Genomic DNA, 20,668 nt, shown 5'->3' with positions numbered 1-20,668 from the left:
TTAAATATGTCATCTTTTTTCTGATTTTCATGGTTTCTGATGGGAAATCATCTTTTAATCTTATTGTGAATTCTTAGTATATGAAAAGTTGCTTCTCTCTTACTGCTTTCAAAATTCTCTCATTGTTTATCAAAATTGAGTAGTAGTTGGTCTTGGTGTGGATTTTTTTAGTTTATTCTGCTTGGAGTTATTGGGCTTTTTGGTTGTGTATAATTGTGTCTTTCATCTGATTTGGGAAGTTTTTGACTATTTCTTCAAGTATTCTTCTGTCTCCTTAATTCTCTTTTTCTCCTGAGATTCCTATTATGCTTGATAGATAAGAAAACAAATAAGAAAGTCAGGAAACTACAGGGAGCAGAAAAAAATTTAAGAAAACTATTAGCATTCAGAAATAAGAGATAATAATCATGAGACAAGAACAGAGTGTCGTAAAAAGGAATAAGCAGAGAGTTAAGGCATTTTTAGAAATGAAAATGCTCCTCTCCTCTTAAATGCGGAAGATTTGGAAGATAAAGGTGAGGAAATCACTGAGGAAAGAAAATAAAGAGAAAATGGAGAGAAAGGTAAGATCAATGTAGAATCAATGTAGGAGACATAAAGGCCAATTAATAGGAGTTAGAGAAAAAGGACGGAGAAAATGAAAGGGAGGAAAAGATACAAGACATAATATAAGAAAAAATTGTCAAAACTGGGGAACTTGAGTTAGAGATTAAAACAGCCAACTAAATACCCAGACAAATGTTTGAAGAAATATCTGCTCCACGGTTTATCAATTAGAAATTACATGGGGCGCCTGGGTGGCTCAGTCGGTTAAGCGTCTGACTTCAGCTCAGGTCACAATCTTGCGGTCCGTGAGTTTGAGCCCCGCGTCGGGCTCTGGGCTGATGGCTCAGAGCCTGGAGCCTGTTTCCGATTCTGTGTCTCCCTCTCTCTCTGCTCCTCCCCCATTCATGCTCTGTCTCTCTCTGTCTCAAAAATAAATAAAAACGTTAAAAAAAATTAAAAAAAAAAAGAGAAATTACAGAGCACTTGAAACCAATACTAACTATACTATATGTTAACTAACTCAAACCTAAATTGAAAAAAAAAAAATTACAGAACACCGAGACAAAGAGAATATCCTAAGTTTCCATACAGAAAAGAAACAGTTCAGTAAAAAAGATGGAAAATACGGGCATCTGACTTTGGTTTTGGCTCAGTCATGATCTCACAGTTCATGGGTTTTAGCCCTACATCGGGCTCTGTACTGATAACATGGAGCTTGCTTGGGATTCTCTCTTTGTGTGCCCTCTTCACTCTCTGTCTTTCTCCCTGTCTCGTAAATAAACATTAAAAAAAGAAATGGAAAATAAGAATGGCATGATTTTCCCTAGTAATACTAGAAACTAGAAATCATTGAAACAATACCTGTAGCATTTTGAGTGAATGATTTCTAACCTAGAATTTTAAACTTAATTAAAATATGAAGATAGGATAGACATTTAAGACATTCAGAGTCTTATAAAATTTACCTACTTCTTGGGGCTTACGGGGACCAATAAATAGCACTCTTTCCTTTCCTGAATCCTGAACAAATTGGGAAAGACAGAAGAAGCATATGGAGATTAGATTATGCTTTTTTATTATGGATAAAATGCACTTTGGAGAATGGGACTTAATATTTTCAAGTTTTTGTTAATACTCAATGCCACAATTAGACTTACTGAGGCACAGGCACAACTACAGGCCCCGTGTTTGGCCATCAGTCTGGAATGGATATTTTAATTGGTAGTGATTTTGAATGTCTTTTGAGTACCCAGCATTGTGGTAGTGGGGCAGGTGGAATAGGGAAGTACTAGATATTTGCAGGAGGAACAAAAAAACGGGGAACCTAGTCTGATACCTGACAGATTGTGGCGATTAAGCAAACCTCTGATAGCTCTGTGGTTTCTAATGATAATAAGCATCCTGCTGTTGCTTAACCTACATGCACACCAAGACCCAGTTAGCCTGAAATCAGACTGCACCTGTGCATAGTAGCCATTATAGGGCATATGTAGTATTATGCAGAGTTCCTAGAAATCTCTGCCTATTCTGCAGAACCCCATATGAATATTTCATGCCCAAATTATAACCACCAATAAAAATCAGCCCCATATCCACCCAGCGCTACTTAGATTCTCTGAGTGTGCCCGTACTCCTCTTTCCTTCAGGTGTGTACTTCCGCTTTGTAGTAAAGCTTCATCTGCTGTATTTCACTCTGATTTGTCCTTGAATTCTTTTTCACAGAAAAGTCAGGAACCTGGCACTACTTGTTAGTTGAAGTCTCAGGGCCTGAGAACTCCCTCAGTCTCCAGTATCTGTAGGCATTGTAAGAATTCAAGAAAGGAAGACATGGTTAGAACTAGAAGTAAGAAGTGAACTGATATCTTAATAATATAAAAATGAAATGGGATACATTCTAAATGCTATTGTTGTCTATATTCAAATACCTTTTTAAAATTTATTAAAAATTCTTTGTATCTTCTTGGCAATAATTGCACATTCAAGGTTGGAATCTCATTTAATCCTCATTTACTACATTGGAGAAATGTAGCCAGGAACTAGAACATAGGTCTGACATTTTTATTTTGTTCAACCAATTTTGCTATGAGTGTGCAGTGGGAAGCAGTGAACCTTATTTTCAAAATCTTAACCTCCTCAGAGAGAACTTCATTTCTAGAAATTACAACTTTTTTGGGAAAAATTTATACTGTTGATAGCCTAAAATAGGAATTTTGCTATATAATATTACCATGCTTTTTTTTTTTTTTTGAATAGGACATCTGTTACTCTTATAAGAAGATGAGGAAGATTAGAAATTAAGTAAAGCTTGTTTTTAATAACATGTTCCTGTTAAAAATTTAAATGTACTTTTAGTTACATGAACCGAATTAATCAAAGTGAAATGTAGCAATTTCCTGAGTCTTGAACTAGCATTTATCTATATTAAGTACATTAATTTTTTAAATGTTTGTAGCTTTAATTTGTGTATACAAACTTGATTTATAGAGTTTTTTTTAATTTTTAATGTTTATTTTTTTTAAGAGAGAGAGGGAGAGAGAACAAGCGGGGGAGGGGCAGAGAGAGAGGGAGAGGCAGAATCTGAAGCAGGATCCAGGCTCTGAATTGTCAGCACAGAGCCCCATGCGGGGCTCGAACCCATGAACTTTGAGATCATGACCTGAGCCGAAGTCAGACGCTCAACCGACTGAGCCACCCAGGCACCCTGATTTATAGAGTTTTTTTTGAGTGGAAGAATAGTGTATCTAGAAAGTTTTGTTGGGGCCTGGGTGGCTCAGTTGGTTAAATGTTCAAATTTGGCTCAGGTCATGATCTCACGGTTCGTGGGTTTGGATCCTATGTCGGACTCTGTGCTGACAGCTCAGAGCCTGGAGCCTGCTTCAGATTCTGTGTCTTCCTCTCTCTCTGCCCCTACCCCACTCATGCTCTGTCTCTCTCAAAAATGAATAAACATTAAAAAAAAAAATTCTTTAAAAGTTTTTTTTTTAAGTTTGTTTATTTTTGAGAGAGAGAGTGCAAGCAGGGGAGGGGCAGAGAAAGAGGGAGGGAATCCTCCTAAGCAGGCTCTGTGCCACCAGCATGGAGCCCAACATGGGGCTCAAACCCACGAACAGTGAAATCATGACGTGAGTCAAAATCAAGAGTCCTACGCTAAACCAACTGAGCCTCCCAGGCGCTCCTCTAAAAAGTTTCATAAATGGAATTGTGGATCAATGTGGCTCAATCAGGTGTTTGTTGTATTATGGCTTTTGTCAGGGAGAGGACATCTACAAAATTATTAGAGTCATCATCATAGAATAGAATTAGAAAATTTAAAATATTTTGGTTTCTGGATAAGGTAAAACTAATCTTTTAGAAATAGAATCCATTTTTATTTTTAAAATTAAGAATGTGCAGTAGTTTCTACAAGAATTTAGATATAGTCATATTTGGTAACTGTTTTGACATTTATGTGAAACACCTTATGAAGAATATTGAGAGCAGAATGTATAAATTTAATAAATTCAAATATCCAAAAACAAGGAATATAGACATTCTTTTATAGCTAAGAGTGCTACAGCTTTTTACTAGAAAATAATATTAGTCACAGAAGACATTAATGGTGAAAATCTAGGATGGTTTTGGCTTAAAGGTTTTTTTTGGCTTAAATTTTATAATTTGAAAAAGTTACTTTATAAAATTATTTTTTTAGTTTATTTATTTATAAACTAAATAAATAATTTAGTTTATATTTATTTAACTAAATATATATATTTATTTAGTTAGGGACAGAGAGAGAGAGAATCCCAAGCAAACTCCATGCTGCCAGCACAGAGCCCGATGTGTAGGGCTCAAACCCATGAAACTGCAAAAACCAAACCGAAACCAAGAGTTGGATGCTTAAATGACTGAGGCACCCAGGTGTCCATAAAATAATTTAGAAAGAAGAATCTAATTGTTTTTGTTTTTGTTTTTGTTTTTGTTTTAAATAAAAGAGAATGTCAATCTGGACAGAGATCAAGGCAGAGGATACATACTGCTTTACTACAATAGGAATTATAAAACTTAGGTGCACGTTGAGTAAGATGTTGTGGTGGAGACATAGCTAGGTAAGTTTAGTTTCTTTAATTTGGACATAGGTTTTGGTATAAATAGATAGTTGGGAGGATATGACTTGGTGTTTTGGACTTTTTATTTTAGGCAATTTTTTTGCATTTATATGATGTATGGTTATATGATTAGAGGTGTTCATTTGCCCAAATTTGTAGTTTAATAAATTAAGTAAAATCAAAGATGCCACTTACATTTTGTTTTAGCTGACTTTAATTTTTATTCATATTAGTTATCTGTTTAGAAGCATAGATCTGAATTTAAGGCATACAGGGCAAAGTGAACAGTAAAAAAAATTCTTATTTCTGTAAAATACAGTATACAGGGTATTTCTAATATAGAAATAACTTAACAAAATGCAGCATTTTAATTTGTTTGTAGTTTGTGCTCAGTGGTAAATGTATAATTGTTTCTATTATATTTTAGAACAAGATGAGTTCTGACTGATTTTAGTATTCTATCATCTTTCTTTTTTAAACATTCATTTTTATATAGCAGTTTAAATTTTTATAGCAGAATTGACCAGAAAATACAGAAGGCTCATAAACTCCCTTCCCCAATACAGGAATAGCCTCCCTATCATCATCTCAGGGTGGTATATTTGTTATGTCAGTGAACCTACATTGACATGTCACTATCACCCAAAGTCCATAGTTTATGTTAGGGTTCACTTTTAATGGTATATATTCTATCGATTTTGTATAATGTATGATGTCATGTACCCACCATTATATCATATAAATATTACTATCATTTTTTAATTCTGTGTTCCTGTTTTTAAATTTTTTAATCTCAGAAAAATTAATTTAAACTCCTTTATACTTTAGAGGTGGAGAAAGTCTGTTGACATTATTTCCCCATCTTTAGAAAATCAAGTTTGAAGTAGGTTAGCAGTATAAATAGGTAGTGTTTAGTAGGAAAGTCATGTAGGCAAGATCTTACAATTTGGGCCTCTATAAACTGATTCCCTATATTGCCTATAAATTTGGATTCTTTTTTTAAAAGCTTTGTTTGTTTAAGTAATCTGTATACACCATGTGGGACTTGAACTCACGACCCCAAGAGTCAAATGCTCCATTGGTTGAGCCAGCCAGGCTCCCCTAGATTAGGATTTTTGTGTTTTCTTTGTTCCATTTCCTTTTATGTTAATTGTGGTATATCAATTGCAGGTTTTATTTCCCTTTTAGTTGAAATTCTTATTGAGTAATGTAAAACAAATTTTACTTCTAAAATTGTTTTGATGTCATATTGCCATAATTACATTACAACCTTCTTTATGAGCATTTGGTTGTTATTTACTAAGTGGGTTTTAACTCCTCATATGGTTTTCAGAGTTTTTAATTTTTTACTATTTCTTTAGTTTTAAGAACAAATTTTGAAAGTCTCACCAATTTAAAAAAAGTGGCTTTTGTGTTTTAAATAACAGATTTTTTTTTTTTTTTCCAATCCAATAGTTTGTTTGCCTAATCTGGACTTGAAGCAATTCAACTACTAGAAATCTGCCATTCTACAGTATCACAATTGGGAAGAAGCAGGTTTTCAAATAATGGAAGAGTCTAAGACCTCTAAAAATGAAAATCATGAACCAAAGAAGAATGCTTGGGCTCTTTCTGAAGAAAGCAAAGCAGTTAAAGTTATATCTAATCAAACTTTGAAAGCTAGAAATGATAAATCCATAAAAGAAATTGGGACCAGCTCTCCAAATAGGAATAGTAGTAAAAAAAATAAGCAAAATGATATTTGTATAGAAAAGACAGAAGTTAAATCATGTAAAGTAAATGCTGCCAACGTAGCAAGTCCTAAAGATTTGGGATTAGTCCTTCGAGATCAAAGTCATTGCAAAACAAAAAAATCACCTAATTCACCGGTAAAAGCAGAGAAGGTACCTGTTTCACAGGCAAAAGCAGAAAAGTCACCAAAGTCATCTAATTCACCAGTGAAAACAGAAAAGACATCCAGCTCCCAGGCAATAGCAGCAGAAAAGGCACTTAGTTCACAGAGGAAAACAGAAAAAGTACCCATTGCTCAGATGAAATCAGAAAAGGTCCCTGGTTCGCTAACAGAACCAGAGAAGGCACCCAGTTTACCGTTTAAAGAAAACATGCGACAGATAGAATTACAGCAGATTGGAAGAAAAATTCCAAGTTCCTTTACTTCTCTGGACAAAGTGAATATTGATGTTGTAGAGGGAGAAAAATCTGCTTTGGAAAACTCACCACGATCTCAGAAGCAACAAGCATGTACAGATAATACTGGTGATTCTGATGATAGTGCTTCGGGAATTGAAGACATATCAGATGATTTGAGTAAGTACAAATTAGATTATCCCAGGGTCACATTTTTGGAGAGATTTTTCCTATGTTAATAGTGTTTAGATTATCACCAGTTTGATTTTAACTACTTTAATTACAAGAAGGACATTAATAATACGGCTTTTTAAAAATGTTTGTTGGGGCGCCTGGGTGGCTTGGTCGGTTAAGCGTCCGACTTCGGCTCAGGTCATGATCTCACGGTCCGCGAGTTCGAGCCCCGCGTCGGGCTCTGTGCTGACGGCTCAGAGCCTGGGGCCTGTTTCGGATTCTGTGTCTCCCTCTCTCTCTGCTCCTCACCTGTTCATGCTCTGTCTCTCTCTGTCTCAAAAATAAATAAATGTTAAAAAAAAAAAAAATGTTTGTTTATTTTGAGAGGGAGAGAAAGAGCACAAGTGTGCGTGTGTGAGCAGAGGAGGGGCAGAAAGAGAGAGAGAGAGAGAGAATCCCAAGCAGGCCCTGCACTCAGTGCAGAGCCTGACACAGGGCTTGATCTCAAAACCATCAGATTATGACCTGAGCTGAAATCAAGAGTAAGATGCTTAACCAACTGAGCCACCCAGGTGCCCAAATAATATGGCTTTTTAAGCTAAAAAAGAACGTTTACATTTATTGAGGTGGGTAAAAAGCCTGTGCAAATAGAAATTAGTGGCTCCTATAGTCCAGTATGTAGGTATGTGCATGTGTACACACACAAACACTTTTTAAGTGGTCCTGGTAATATGTAACTCATTCATTCAACAAACATGTATGTATTGAGTTCCTTTTATATGCCAAGCATATATTTACAATGAAAAACCCAAAAAATACAGCCCCAGACCTCAAGGAAGCTTCTAGTTTGATGGGGGGTGATACAGATAAAGTGGTGGTTTAGTTCAGTGCCAAAAACTTAAGAGTTGAGAGAGTACATGATTTAATTGAGGGATTTAGATTTTAGATTGAGAAAATGTAGGACATAAATGTGAGACTGAGAGTATGACTGAGATTGAGTATGACTGGAACAGAATTGAGGGGAAAAGTAGCAAATGATGCAGCTGAAAAGTCTTAGAACAATTGGAGAATGAAGGACCTTTTAGGACATGATAGGCAGTTTGGACTTTATTATGAGTGTTTTGGAAAACACTAAAGAATTTTAAGTAAGGTAGTGCCATGATCAGATACAGATACATATTTTTAATCTTTTTGGCTGCAGTGCAGCAAATTTTTTGACAGGAACAAGAATGGAAGCACAGATTGGTTAGGACCCTTGGAAGTTACTTGAGCTATTGGTATAAAATTCATTTTATTTTGGGATTTTGATCTTAGTTTTAATTAGTTGCTTATAAATGTTGTCTATGTCTTTTGAGTAATCCTGATTCTGTTTAACTTAATGGATTTTTCTTACCAATCTTTTTTCCTCATGTTTCTGTGGCTAGTTGGATAAAACCTTTTCTTGGTATATGAATAACAAAAGAAAGCTATTTCACACTTTGAGAACCTCTGGTAAAGAGTTTAGAAATAGTTTCTTTTTATTTCTGGTGATAGTATGTTGACAGACTTTTTTTTTTTTTAATTTTAATAGACGTATTTTTATATGCATAAGAAAAATACCAACTTCATAATTTTAAAGATACGCTTTAGGAGAAGGTCAAAAAAAGCAAGTCAATTTAAAGATAGTATCAAATAAATAACACTACTGATAATGTTTAGATAAGCAAATCTGAACATGATAACATGTGAATAATTTTTTTTAATTTGTTTTTTGTATTAAAAATTTTTAAGTTTATTATTTAGACAGAGACAGCATGAGCTGGGGAGGGGCAAAGGGAAAGGGAGAAGAGAGAGAATCCCAAGTAGGCTCTGCACCATCAGCACAAAACCCATTGTGGGGTTCAAACCCAATGAAACTAATGCAATCATGACCTGAGTTATAACTGAGTCAGATGCTTAATCAACTGAGTCGCCCAGGCGCCCCAATGAATGATTAAAAAAATTTTTTTTAAATGTTTGTTTATTTTCGAGAGAGATAGAGCATGAGTAGGGGAGAGGCAGAGAGAGAGGGAGACACAGAATCCGAAGCAGGCTCCGGTCTCCAGCTGTCAGCACAGAGGCTTGAACACATTAACTGTGAGATCATGACCTGAGCTGAAGTCACTCAACTATTTAAGCCACCCAGGAGCCTCATGAATGATTTTTTTTTTTAATGTTTATTTTTGAGAGAGCGCCGGCGGGGAGGAGCAGAGAGTGAGACAGATGATACTAAGACAGGAGCTGACAGCAGAGAGCCCAGTGTGGGGTTCAAACTCACTAACTACTAGATTATGACCTGAGCTGATGCCAGATGCTTAACCAACTGAGCCACTGAGGCGCCCCAATGATTTTTTCTTTGAAATGTATTTATTTTTGAGAGAGCAAGGATGTGAGCAGGGCTAGGACAGAGAGAGAGGGAGACAGAGGATCCTAAGCAGGCTCTGATAACCAGCTGAGCCACCCAGGTGCCCCTGTGAATGCTTGAAGTTGCTTAAAGATCACTTATAATGGTTTGGCCACTTGAGTTAGTGAAAAATCTAAATTAAAGATTTATTTATTTATTTTTATTTGAGAGAGATCACAAGCAAGGAAGAGGGACAACAGGAGAGAGAGAGAATCTTAAGCAGGCTCCATGTTCAGCGCTGAGCCCTTGCTAAGCCTGAGACAGGACTCAGTCCCACAACCATGGGATCATGACCTGAGCCAAAATCAAGAGTTAGATGTTGAATAGACTGACCCATACAGGCGACCATAGGATTATTTTTTAATATTAATTTTTATTATTTTATGTTTATTTTTGAAAGAGCACAAACGGGAGAGTTAGAGAGAGAGGGAGGCAGAGGATCTGAAGTGGGCTCCGTGCTGACAGCAGACAGCCTGATGTGGGGCTCGAAATCACCAACCGAGAATTCATGGCATGAGCTCTTAACCATGAGACTCTTAACCAGCTAAGCCACCCAGGTCTCCTTTTAGTATTTAAAATTTTTTTTTCAAGTTTATTTATTTTGAGAGAGACAGACAAGACAGTGCAAGTGAGAAGGGTGGGAAGAAAGAGGCAGAGAGAGAATCCCAAGCAGACTTCATGCTGCCAGCACAGAGACTTACATGGGGCTTGAACTCAAGAAATTGTGAGATAATGACCTGGGCCAAAACCAAGATTTGGATGCTTAACTGACTGAGCCACTCACGGGCTCCAAGATGCTGGATTTTTAAAAAGCTCCTGAGTAAGATATGCTTTTGAGCAGGATAACCCAACTCATTTCCTTACTTTCATTTATACCACCCTTCATTTTACTTTTTACACAGCCAGAATAATCCTTTTAAAATTATTCAGGTCATGTTACTACTCTTCAAAATGTTTTACTAGTTTCCTATACGTTAGAGTAATAGTTAGCATCCTTGCAGTGACCTGTGAGGCCCTATGTGATCCGTGCTACTGTGATCTATGCTACTGTTCCACTTCTGTGCTTTCATTCTACATTTTTTCCCTCTCCCCTTCTCTGCTCCAACTGCATGGTTTCCTTGCATTTCCTCAAATATGGAGAATGGTCTTCACATTTGCTTTTCCTTTGCTTGGAACATTCTTCCCTGAGATGTCCACATGGCTTGCTCCCTTACCTCCTTCACCTTTTCATTGAGGGTTTTGCTGGGTCACTTATCTAAAATTTACAGTCTTTACTCTTTTTAATTGTTCTCAGTAGTCTTATTTTTTTTTTTTAAGTTCATTTATTTATTTTAAGAGAGAGTGTGAGTGAGGGAGGGGTAGAGAGGGAGGAAGAGAGAGGATCCCAAGCAGGCTCTGCACCAGCCCCTCAGAGCCTGACTCGGCTCGAACTCATGAACTGTGAGATCATAACCTGAGCTGAAACCAGGAGTCAGATGCCCAGGTGCCTTTCTCCATAGTCTTTATTACTATTTGTCATATTTAAAATTTTTCTTATTTACCTTTTTATATAATAATTTTATTGAGATACAGTTCACATGCCAAAATGTCTCATTTAAAAACATACAGTTTAGGGGTTTTTAGTACTATATTCATAGAGTTGTGTAGATATAGCCACTGTCTAATTCCTGAAAATTTTTATCACCCCCAAAAGAAACTGTACCCATTAGAAGTCACTTACTCATTACTCCCTCCTCCTAGACGTTGCCAGCCAGTAATCTACTTTCTGTCTCTATAGGTTTCCCTGTTTTATATAAAGGGAATCATACAACATGTGGCCTTTTGTGTCTGGCTTTTTACACTTAGCAGAATGTTTTCAAGATTCATACATGTTGTAGCATGTACTAGTACCTTACTCCTTTTTATTGCTGAATAATATTCCCTTTTATGGCTATACCATGTTTTACTTATCCTTTTATCAGCTGATAGATCATTGAATTGTTTCCATCTTTTGCCTAGTATAAATAACCCTGCAATTAACATTTTTTTGGAACATTTATTTAAAAATTTCTGTGTGTGTGTGTGTATTCATTTCTCCTTGATATATATGTTGAAGTAGAGTTCTGAGTCATATGATAACTACTGTCTTAACCATTTAAAAGTATATAATTTAGTGACATTAAGTACATTTATAGTGTTGTACAACCATCACCACTAATTGCAGAACTTTTTCATCACCCCAAAAGGAAGCACTCTACTCATTAAGATTCACATCCTTTTGCCCTCCTCCTGTCATCTTCTGACAATCACTAATACTAAGCTTTCTGTTTCTATATATTTACCCTTTTCTGGATGTTTCATAGAAATGGAATCACGTATGTTGTTTTGTATGTCTGGCTCCTTCATTAAGCATCGTGTTTTCAAGGTTCATTTGTGTTATATATATCAGTACTTTCCTTTTTTTTTAGAGAGAGAGAGCGAGCATGGAAAAGCAGGGGAGAGGGGCAGAGGGAGAGAGAATCTCTACCAGGCTCCACACCCAGTGCAGAGCCAGATGTGGAACTCGATCTCATGACCATGAAATCATGGTGGTGACCTGAGCTGAAATCAAGAGTAGTAGGATGCTTAACTGACTGAGCCCCCCAGGCACCCCCCAGGACTTTTCCTTTTTAAGGCTGATGCTATAGACTGAATTGTGTCCCCTTAAATTTTGTATGCTGAAGTCTCAACTCCTGGTATGATTGCATTTGGAGATAAGAGCTTTTAGTAGGTAATTAAGATTAAATGAGGTCATAAGGGTGGGTTCCTAATACAATGGGATTGAAGCCTTATAAGAAGAGGAATAGAGGCATCTGTCTCATTGTATGCATGAACCAAGGAATGGCCTTGTGAGGACACAGCAAGAAAGCAACTGTTTGCAATCCAAGGAGAGAGCTCTAATTAGACACCAAACCTGCTGGCACCTTGATGTTGGGCTTTCCAGCCTCTAGAACTGTGAGAAAATAAATCCCTGTTAAGTCTATGGTATTTTGTTATGACAACCTGAGCTAAGACAGTTGAATAATATTCCACTGTGCGGATATGCCACATTTTGTTTATCAGTGATTGGACATTTGGGTCATTTCCACATTTGACTGTTGTGAATAGTGCTGCTATGAACATTCATGTAGAAGTTTTTGTTTGAATACCTGTTTTGAACTCTTGTTGTTTTGGGATAGTATTAACATCTCACAGAACTGGAGTTTGATGGAAGAAATTTGGGAACTTCTGCCAGATGTTATTTTATATTCATGTTGATTTTAGAAAAATAAATAATTTATTTCTGAATTTTAAAGAAGGTACGTAACTTTCTATAATTATTTATATTGGCAGAAATGACAGTTTTACAAGAGTTGCTGATGTTGCCTTGTAGTGCTTGGCAAATTGTACATATAGAAAAGAGAAAAAGGTTAGAATATTCTTACTACTGTTCTTTATCATGAAATGTAGAAATAAAACTAGAATTTTACCTTTTATTTTACATTACCATCATAAAATCGTTACTAAAAAGCTAAATTATTTTTCTAAATACTAGGATACAATTGCAAATTACTTATTGTGCATCAGTCTTTCCCTGACAATAATTTAAGAATTAATTAGCCAACCTAACATAATTCTTATGTTTGAATCCTTCTAATAACATCTTAAGAGTTTGCCACCTGACTCTAGAGACTTCTGTGTCCTTGTGGTAGGAAACACTTCATTTCCAAAGGCCTATCATTTCTTCTTTGTTTAGAAAATTCGTGTTATCAAAAGGTAGAATTGACTGTCATGGTTCTTATAGACGGCATGCAGTTGGCTTTTGAGGGCAGAATGGAGAGATCTGTTGTCCATGAACATTTACTTTAAGTAGTGTTTTTAGATACATCCAAATTTATTTGTTCAGTACACTTTTATTATGTGTCTTCTCTGGTCTAGGTATTAAAATCTGAAAGTACAAAGTTAAATAATACCTAGTCATTAGCATCAAGGAATCTATCATGTGAAGTAGGAGATAGAGAAATGAATACAAATTACATTATTATGCAAATGTGAAACAATAGAGAGTGTTACGAGAATACAGTTGTATAATTGAACAACACAGGTTTGAATTGCACAGGTCCACTTATATGGATTTTTTTTTAATTAAAAAAATATATTATTTTTGGGGGCACCTGGGTGGCTCAGTTGGTTAAGTGTCTGACTCTTGATTTTGGCTCAGGTCATGATCTCATCGTTCGTGGGATGGAGCCCCGGGTTGGGCTCTGTGCTTACAGTGTGGAGCCTGGTTGGGATTCTCTCTCTCTCTCTCTCTCTCTCTCTCTCTCTCTCTCTGCTCCTCCCTCTCTTGTGCTCTTTCTCCTTTTCTTTCTCAGAATAAATAAAAATAAGCTTAAATTTTTTTTTTTAATATTTTCATTTTTTTAAAAGTATCACTACACTCAGCATGGGGCTCAGTTTATAATCTCAAGATCAAGAGTCACATGCTCTACTGACTGAGCCAGCCAGGCACCCCTGATTTTTTTTTTTTTTTTAGTAAATATAGTATGGTACTGTAAATCTATTTTCTCTTATGATTTTTTTAATAACAGTTTTTTTTTCTAGCTTACCTTACTGTAAGAATAAAATATATAGTATATATAACATGCAAAATGTGTGTCTATCAACTGTTAATCATTAGGCTTTTGGTCAAAAATAGGCTATTAATAGTAAAGGTTTTGGGCAGTCAAAAGTTACATGCAGATTTTGGCACCCCAAGCCCCAGTATTGTTCAAATGTCAACTGTATAAAGAATATCAGACTGTCTTCTGAATTAGGTTAAGCTCAAGCTGAATTTTGCAGGACAGGTAAACATTACTAGTTGAAGTGAGGAGGGCCTTGATGGTGGAAGAAAAAACATATATAAAGGACATTGAGACTTGAAGTAGCAATGATCCATTCTAGCACATTTGGTATGAATGAAATGAAAGATGCTTAAGGCAGAATATAAGGTTAGAGATATAGAGAACTTAGCTCTCTTTCTGAAGGTTTTGGTTTAAAATCTGAGAGAAGCCTTCCCTGACTCCCATATCTAAAGTCTCCTTCTCAGTTACTTGCATTTCCCCTTTTATAACACTTGCTACAACTTGGAATTATTGTATTTACTCTGTTTACTGCCTTCATGAAGGCAAGAATGACATGTAATAAGCTAGAGAGTTTAAACTTTATCCTGAACTCTTTGAAAGCCTTATATATTTTAAGCAAGAGAATAATAACATGATTCATTATGTATTTAGAAAAATCACAGTGATAGTGGAACCTACTGTATGCTAGGTATATAATGCTACGTGCTGAAAATGAAAAGATGACAGCACCCAGTCTTTGCCTTGAAGAGATTGCAATGTAGCTGTGAGGTAGGGAAGCAAAGAAAGAAATATTGATGTGGTAGAGATATCCATGAGTTCAGTGAAAGCAAAGAGGGAGGAGCTTGGTGTGGGTTTGTGGTCTAGAGTATGTATGTTATTTTGGCTGCTAGTGTATATTGATGAAGTCACTAAACTGATTTTAGTGATTAATCTTTGGGACTTCAAATAGCTTTTTATCATACTTCAGACATTTTGCAAGATGGTTATAGTGTGTTAGCCTTCTGCAGAGAGTGTCAGTTAGATTTGTCTCTCTTGATAGGTTGGAAGAACAAGATAGGCATTTGACCCATGACATAGATTTTTCTTTGTGAATTCTGATACCATGTATATCTCTTACTTCAATCTTACATAAGTATACCAACTTGTACAACTAAGGAATGTATAAGGAAAGAATCTTTTTTCTGTATGTGCAGAAATTGAATGTTTTCCATTAAATTTTTTTTAAATTTCTCAGTTCTGCTGATGGTAACTAAGTGGTTGCTTCCTTTTCCAGGTAAAATGAAGAATGATGAATCTAATAAAGAAAATTCTTCAGAGATGGACTATTTAGAAAATGCTACTGTGATAGATGAATCTGCATTGACACCTGAGCAGAGGCTAGGCTTGAAACAAGCAGAAGAACGCTTAGAAAGAGATCACATCTTTCGACTTGAAAAAGTATACTATGTCATTTTAGTTGTTTGGAGGAAGATGCATGTTTCATAACTTTTCTTTGCCAAGTACAGCTCTTTTTTTTTTTTTTTTTTTTTTTATTGCTAAGGCAGAGATAGCTTTCATTTTTCCTAACTTCCCTCTTTCCTTCTTTCTTCTCTCCCTTTGTTCAGTAAATCCTTATATCTGTGAATCTGACTTCATTCATTCTCATTCCAGGGGTCAGCAAACTATGGGGTTATCCTCTTTTTTTTGCTTTTTGGTTGGTGAGTTTTGTGTTTTTTAAATTGTGATTAAAAAAACCCCTACTCCTTGTTTTTATAAACAAAGTTTTATTGGTACACAGCCATGCCCATTTGTTTACCTATTGTCTATGGCTGCTTTCATGCTACCATGGCAGAGTTGCATTGAGTAGTTGCTCTAGAGAGCATATAGCTTGCAAAGCATAAAATATTTATTATTTATCAAAGCATAAAATATTCATTATTTACCAAAGTAAATATTTACCAAAATATTTACCAAAGTAAAATATTTACCAAAGTATTACTTCGTCCCTTTACAGAAGAAGTTTGTTGACCCTTGATTTATTCACTTATCAATAGATACGGAGTGCTTGTTACTTTCTAGGTACTATGCTAGGCACTGGGGATATATTGGTGAAAGTGGCAGTTTATGAATTAGAAGTGAACAGTCCATTTGGAATGATAAATAAATTAGTAAATACTATATGATGTATTACACTTTAACCCTTTTTCGTTGGTTTTCTACCTTTTCCTCTTTTTTCTCCCAAATTTACTGAGTATCTCCAGTGTATTAGGAACTGTTGTAGCCATTTGTATCTTGTTCCTGAGTACTAATTAATTTTTTAATCTAGAAATAAACATTCCTAGCCTTAATAAAAACACTGCTAGGTATTGAAGGAAAGAATCATAAATCAATCTGTTCATAAATAGATATTTGGGATATTTGTGAATATGTATACAAGGAAATAGGTAATCATTCTTGATAAATAAGAAAGGAAAGAAAGAAATGGTATAATTTTGTAGAGTTTAGAAAAATGAGGTCATATCTAAATTGAAGAAGGCGATCCTGGGTTATTAATAGGACAGAGTAGTCACCCTCTGAAAATAGAAAGGAATATTAAGGGTGTTGGGGCCCATAATGTAGAAGAGAATTTAGGTTCTGTACTAGCTAGTCTCCCAAGCTAGTTAGAAGGAAGTCTTTTGCAATTTGCTATTTTACTTAGTCCTCTCTTTCCTATCATTTTCTTTTCCCTAAGTCTGGAATTAGTGCTATTCTGGATCTGTGTATTGTTAAGATAAATACTGAGTGCTTTTCATGTACCATGATCTGGTGATAAAAAGTTGAACTGGACGTGTGTGGCATTTTTAAAAACATGATGCTTCTCCTCTAGGAGTTTACTGATTAGAGAAAAACATGTAAGCAAATAACAGTAATAGTAATACTGTTGTTTGAAAATGGGATCTTAAAAGAGCGACCAGCTTGAATGCTTTATAAAGAGGTAACATTGGAATGGAGTCTGAAGGAGTAGTTAGGAATTGACTTGGTGAATTGGGGAAGGCTGATATAGGTGAATATTATATGGCATATATAAAGGAAATGTGAAAGATGTGTTTTTAAGACAAGTTGGGGACTGGATGGGGTAAGATATGAAGCAGGAAAGATCAATTCTTGGGAGAAGGAAGAAGTTGGGGTGGAATGGATATTTGATGGTGGTGGGAAAGGATGGCCTGGGGTAAAAGAAAAGCTTGGAAGTGTGGAAGACATATTATTTGTTGTTTGAATTTGTTTATTTGAATTTAGGCAATAATTATATAAAATGAGTGTGCCAGTACCAGCATAGATGTCTGTAATCTCTTTTCTTCCTGGCACCTCTTTGTCCTCCAAAACCTCTCGTTTTCAAATGAGTGTACTTTTTTTTTTAATGTTTTGTTTATTTTTGAGAGAGACAGAGAGACCAAGCATGAGCAGGGGAAGAGTAGGAGCAGAGAGAGAGGGAGACACAGAATCTGAAGCAGGCTCTAGGCGCTGAGCTGTCAGCACAGCTGAGCCAACCAGGTGCCCCAGTTGTAGAGTGTACTCTTAGTTAACCTTTTTTTTTTTTTTTTTACCAGCTTTAGACATTCATTAAGAATATTCTTTTTTTTTTTTAATTTTTTTTTTTTAACGTTTATTTTTGAGACAGAGAGAGACACAGCACGAACGGGGGAGGGTCAGAGAGAGAGGGAGACACAGAATCCGAAACAGGCTCCAGGCTCTGAGCTGTCAGCACAGAGCCCGATGCGGGGCTCGAACCCATGGACCGTGAGATCATGACCTGAGCCAAAGTCGGACACGTAACCCACTGAGCCACCCAGGCGCCCCCATTAAGAATATTCTTTACTTGCTTTTGATTTCATCAGGTCCTTTGGTTCACACTATACCCATAGATTATCTGATTGAGGAGTAAAGATGTAGATTTTTAAACTACCAAAGAAGGAGTGAATCCAAGCTCTTAGATCAGAAGGGTAAATTTCCCCATAGTGAGTGTTAAATGTTGACTAGGAAATACTAGTTGACTAGTATCGTTGACTAGAATTTCCATGCCCAGAAAAAGGTTTATTAGTGTGTGTGTTTAATGGCAAAATAAAATATAACTATAATAAAGGAATTTTAAAACATTTTTTATTTGTTTCTCCTGTGAAACTAGAAGCTTCATGATAGAACATTTTTGTCCTATTTCCTGTTGTACTTAATATATTGCCTTGCACATAGGAGTTAGCCAATAATTGGAGGTAGTTTGCTTAGTGATTAAAGTGTATGGGTTTCGGAGTCATGGGGTCTATCTCTGCCACTTACTGGTTGGGTAACATTGGATAAGTTATTTAACTTCTTTAAACCTCAGTTTCTTCATCATTAGAATAGAGTTGATAAAAAAATAACAGCTCATTGGCTGTTAGGAGGGCTAAATACAGTAATACAAGTAAAGTTCTTGGCATAGTGCCTGGTATGTAGTAACCACTAAATAAAGATCAGCTATTTGTAGAATTGAATTTACCAAGGAGAGCAATTTTTATTATTACATTCTAAGATGATAGAAGCAGTTTTCAGTGTTAGAGATTTATCCAAGGTCAATTGAGATGTCATCTCAAGCTTTCTGACTCCCCGTTCAGTGTTACAACAAATTTTTCTTATAAAAAAAAATCCAGACAAGTCCTTGTCCGCTAATATTTTACAACTGAAAAACTCGTATCATAAGTTATTTCATGACTCCCTCATCAATATTCATAGCTTCAGGTGTTCTGTATTTATGCTTTTGACTCCTGAATCGACCCTTCTTGCCACATTCACCACTCTTCTTGAACCAAGTCAACATCATCTCTCCTCTGGATTGTTGCAGTATGCTCATAATGGCAATAAGCTCTTCCTGCTTCTGTTCTTGAAGGAATTAGGAAGAAGGCAAGTGATCCCTTTAAAAGTAGATTAGATCTTGTAATTCTCTGCTTGAAAACCTTCAGTGTCTTCCTCTCACACTTGGAATAAAAGCCAGGGTCTTTTTAAGGGGCCCTGTGACCTGGCCCCAATTACCCCTCTGCCAGTCATATACTAGGCTTTTTGCAGTTTCTCAAACATATTAGCATATTCCTGCCCCAGGGCCTTAGCATTAACATTTCCTTCTGCTTAGCAAGTCCCTTATCAAATATCCACCCAGCTTAGTCCTTCACTTCCTTTAAGTTTATCAGTAAAGTCTTAAGTGAGGACCCTTTTTTAAAAAAGTAGTTAATACTCCCACACCATATTCCTATTAATTTGTGCATTTGTTTATTTATTACATGTCTCTGTACACTAGAATGTAAACTGTGAGAACAGAGAATTTGTTTTGTTTATATTTCCCCAGCTCCTAGATAAATGTCTGACATAGTATGAGCTAAGAAGGTATTTAGGGAGTTAAGTATTAGTTGTGGTTAGAAACTAAGAGGTAGGAGTCTCTGCAAGGTCTTAATTCATTCCCCAAGAAGGACAGATTTGAAAGAGTTTTTTTGGTTTCTTTTTTGTCTTTAAGTTTTTATTTAAATTCCAGTTAACATACAGTGTAATGATAGTGTCAGGTGTAAAGTATAGTGATTCAGCACTTCCATACAACACTTGGTGCTCATCACAAGTGCTCTCCTTAATTTCCATCACCTATTTAACCCATCCTCCTACCCACTTCTCTTTTGGTAACCAGTTTGTTCTCTGTAGTTAAGCATCTGTTTCTTGCTTTGCCCCCCCCCTTCTCCCCTTTGCTCGTTTGTTTTGTTTCTTAAATTCTACATATGAGTGAAATCACATGGTATTTGTCTTTCTCTGACTTATTTCACTTAGCATAACTCTCGCTCCATCCATATCTTTGCAAATGGTGAAAGGATTTTTATACTACAAATCGAAATGACTATCGAACTGAATTTTCCTTTTTGCTTGTTGCCTTGGACAGATTATTTAATTCTTGAGATTTAGTTGCTTTGCCAGTAAAATGCGGAGTCATTAAATGATGGCTGTATTTATTTTTAGTCTGGTAGGATTGTTGGTAAATTTGGGGTGAGAGAATCTTTTTGTCAGGAATTGCAGCCTATTGAAGATCGATCTGAGATAAAAATTTAAGCATTGTTGCAATTTCAGTATAAGGCACTAGAAAGAATATTTTAAATTCAATGTGTATTTATTGTGTGTTTATAATTTTTCATTGTGTAATCAATATGGATAGAGCTGGTTTTGGATTCAGATATACATGAATTTAGATTCAGCATCTCCTACTTAATGTTGTATCCTTGTGAAAGTTACAAGCTATATGAGCTTTTGTTTTCACATGTATAGAATGAAGATAATACCAATCTAATTGGATTATTAGGGGTATTAAAGTGACAAATTATATGTGAAAACACCTAGTATGGTGCCTAGCACATAACAGGCCCTTTGAAATTACTAAGTTTTTAAAACTTATTTCAAGAGTAGATTTATAAAGTATGACTAAAGTACTATGATAATTTTGTGTGTCAGAATTGTTCCCTTCAGAATAGTTGACTCAAGAGAGTATCCATTTATTCCCATGAGATTGAGATTCATTGGAGTGATTTTGGAACTCAGCTTTTGAAACTGTCTTCCATATTTGCAGTTCATTCTTTTGAAATCCCCTATTTGAGGGTGGATTTTATTTTTTATAATAAAAAGACAAAGTTTGAAACTGGTTTTTGGGACAACATTGGAATAAGACTAAATAACAA

The 20,668-nt window shown here is 35.8% G+C and overlaps 1 protein-coding gene across 2 annotated transcripts in view; it reads left to right on the top strand.

Annotated features, from left to right (window-relative positions):
* The window catches only part of LOC125917596 (terminal uridylyltransferase 4-like), a 66,071-nt gene that overhangs the window by 20,868 nt on the left and 24,535 nt on the right, over positions 1 to 20,668 (top strand). The window contains exons 2-4 of one of the 2 annotated variants that reach the window (XM_049623755.1): positions 4,518 to 4,631; positions 6,087 to 6,938; positions 15,250 to 15,413. In XM_049623755.1, coding sequence (XP_049479712.1) covers positions 6,179 to 6,938; positions 15,250 to 15,413 — 924 coding nt within the window. In that variant the 5' untranslated portion in view covers positions 4,518 to 4,631; positions 6,087 to 6,178. The remainder of the gene's footprint in view (positions 1 to 4,517; positions 4,632 to 6,086; positions 6,939 to 15,249; positions 15,414 to 20,668) is intronic. The other variant, XM_049623754.1, reaches the window with a different exon arrangement.

This window comes from Panthera uncia, unplaced genomic scaffold, assembly GCF_023721935.1.
Source record: "Panthera uncia isolate 11264 unplaced genomic scaffold, Puncia_PCG_1.0 HiC_scaffold_207, whole genome shotgun sequence".
Taxonomy (NCBI): Eukaryota; Metazoa; Chordata; class Mammalia; order Carnivora; family Felidae; genus Panthera; species Panthera uncia.
This window is presented reverse-complemented; position numbering and strand designations above follow the sequence as displayed.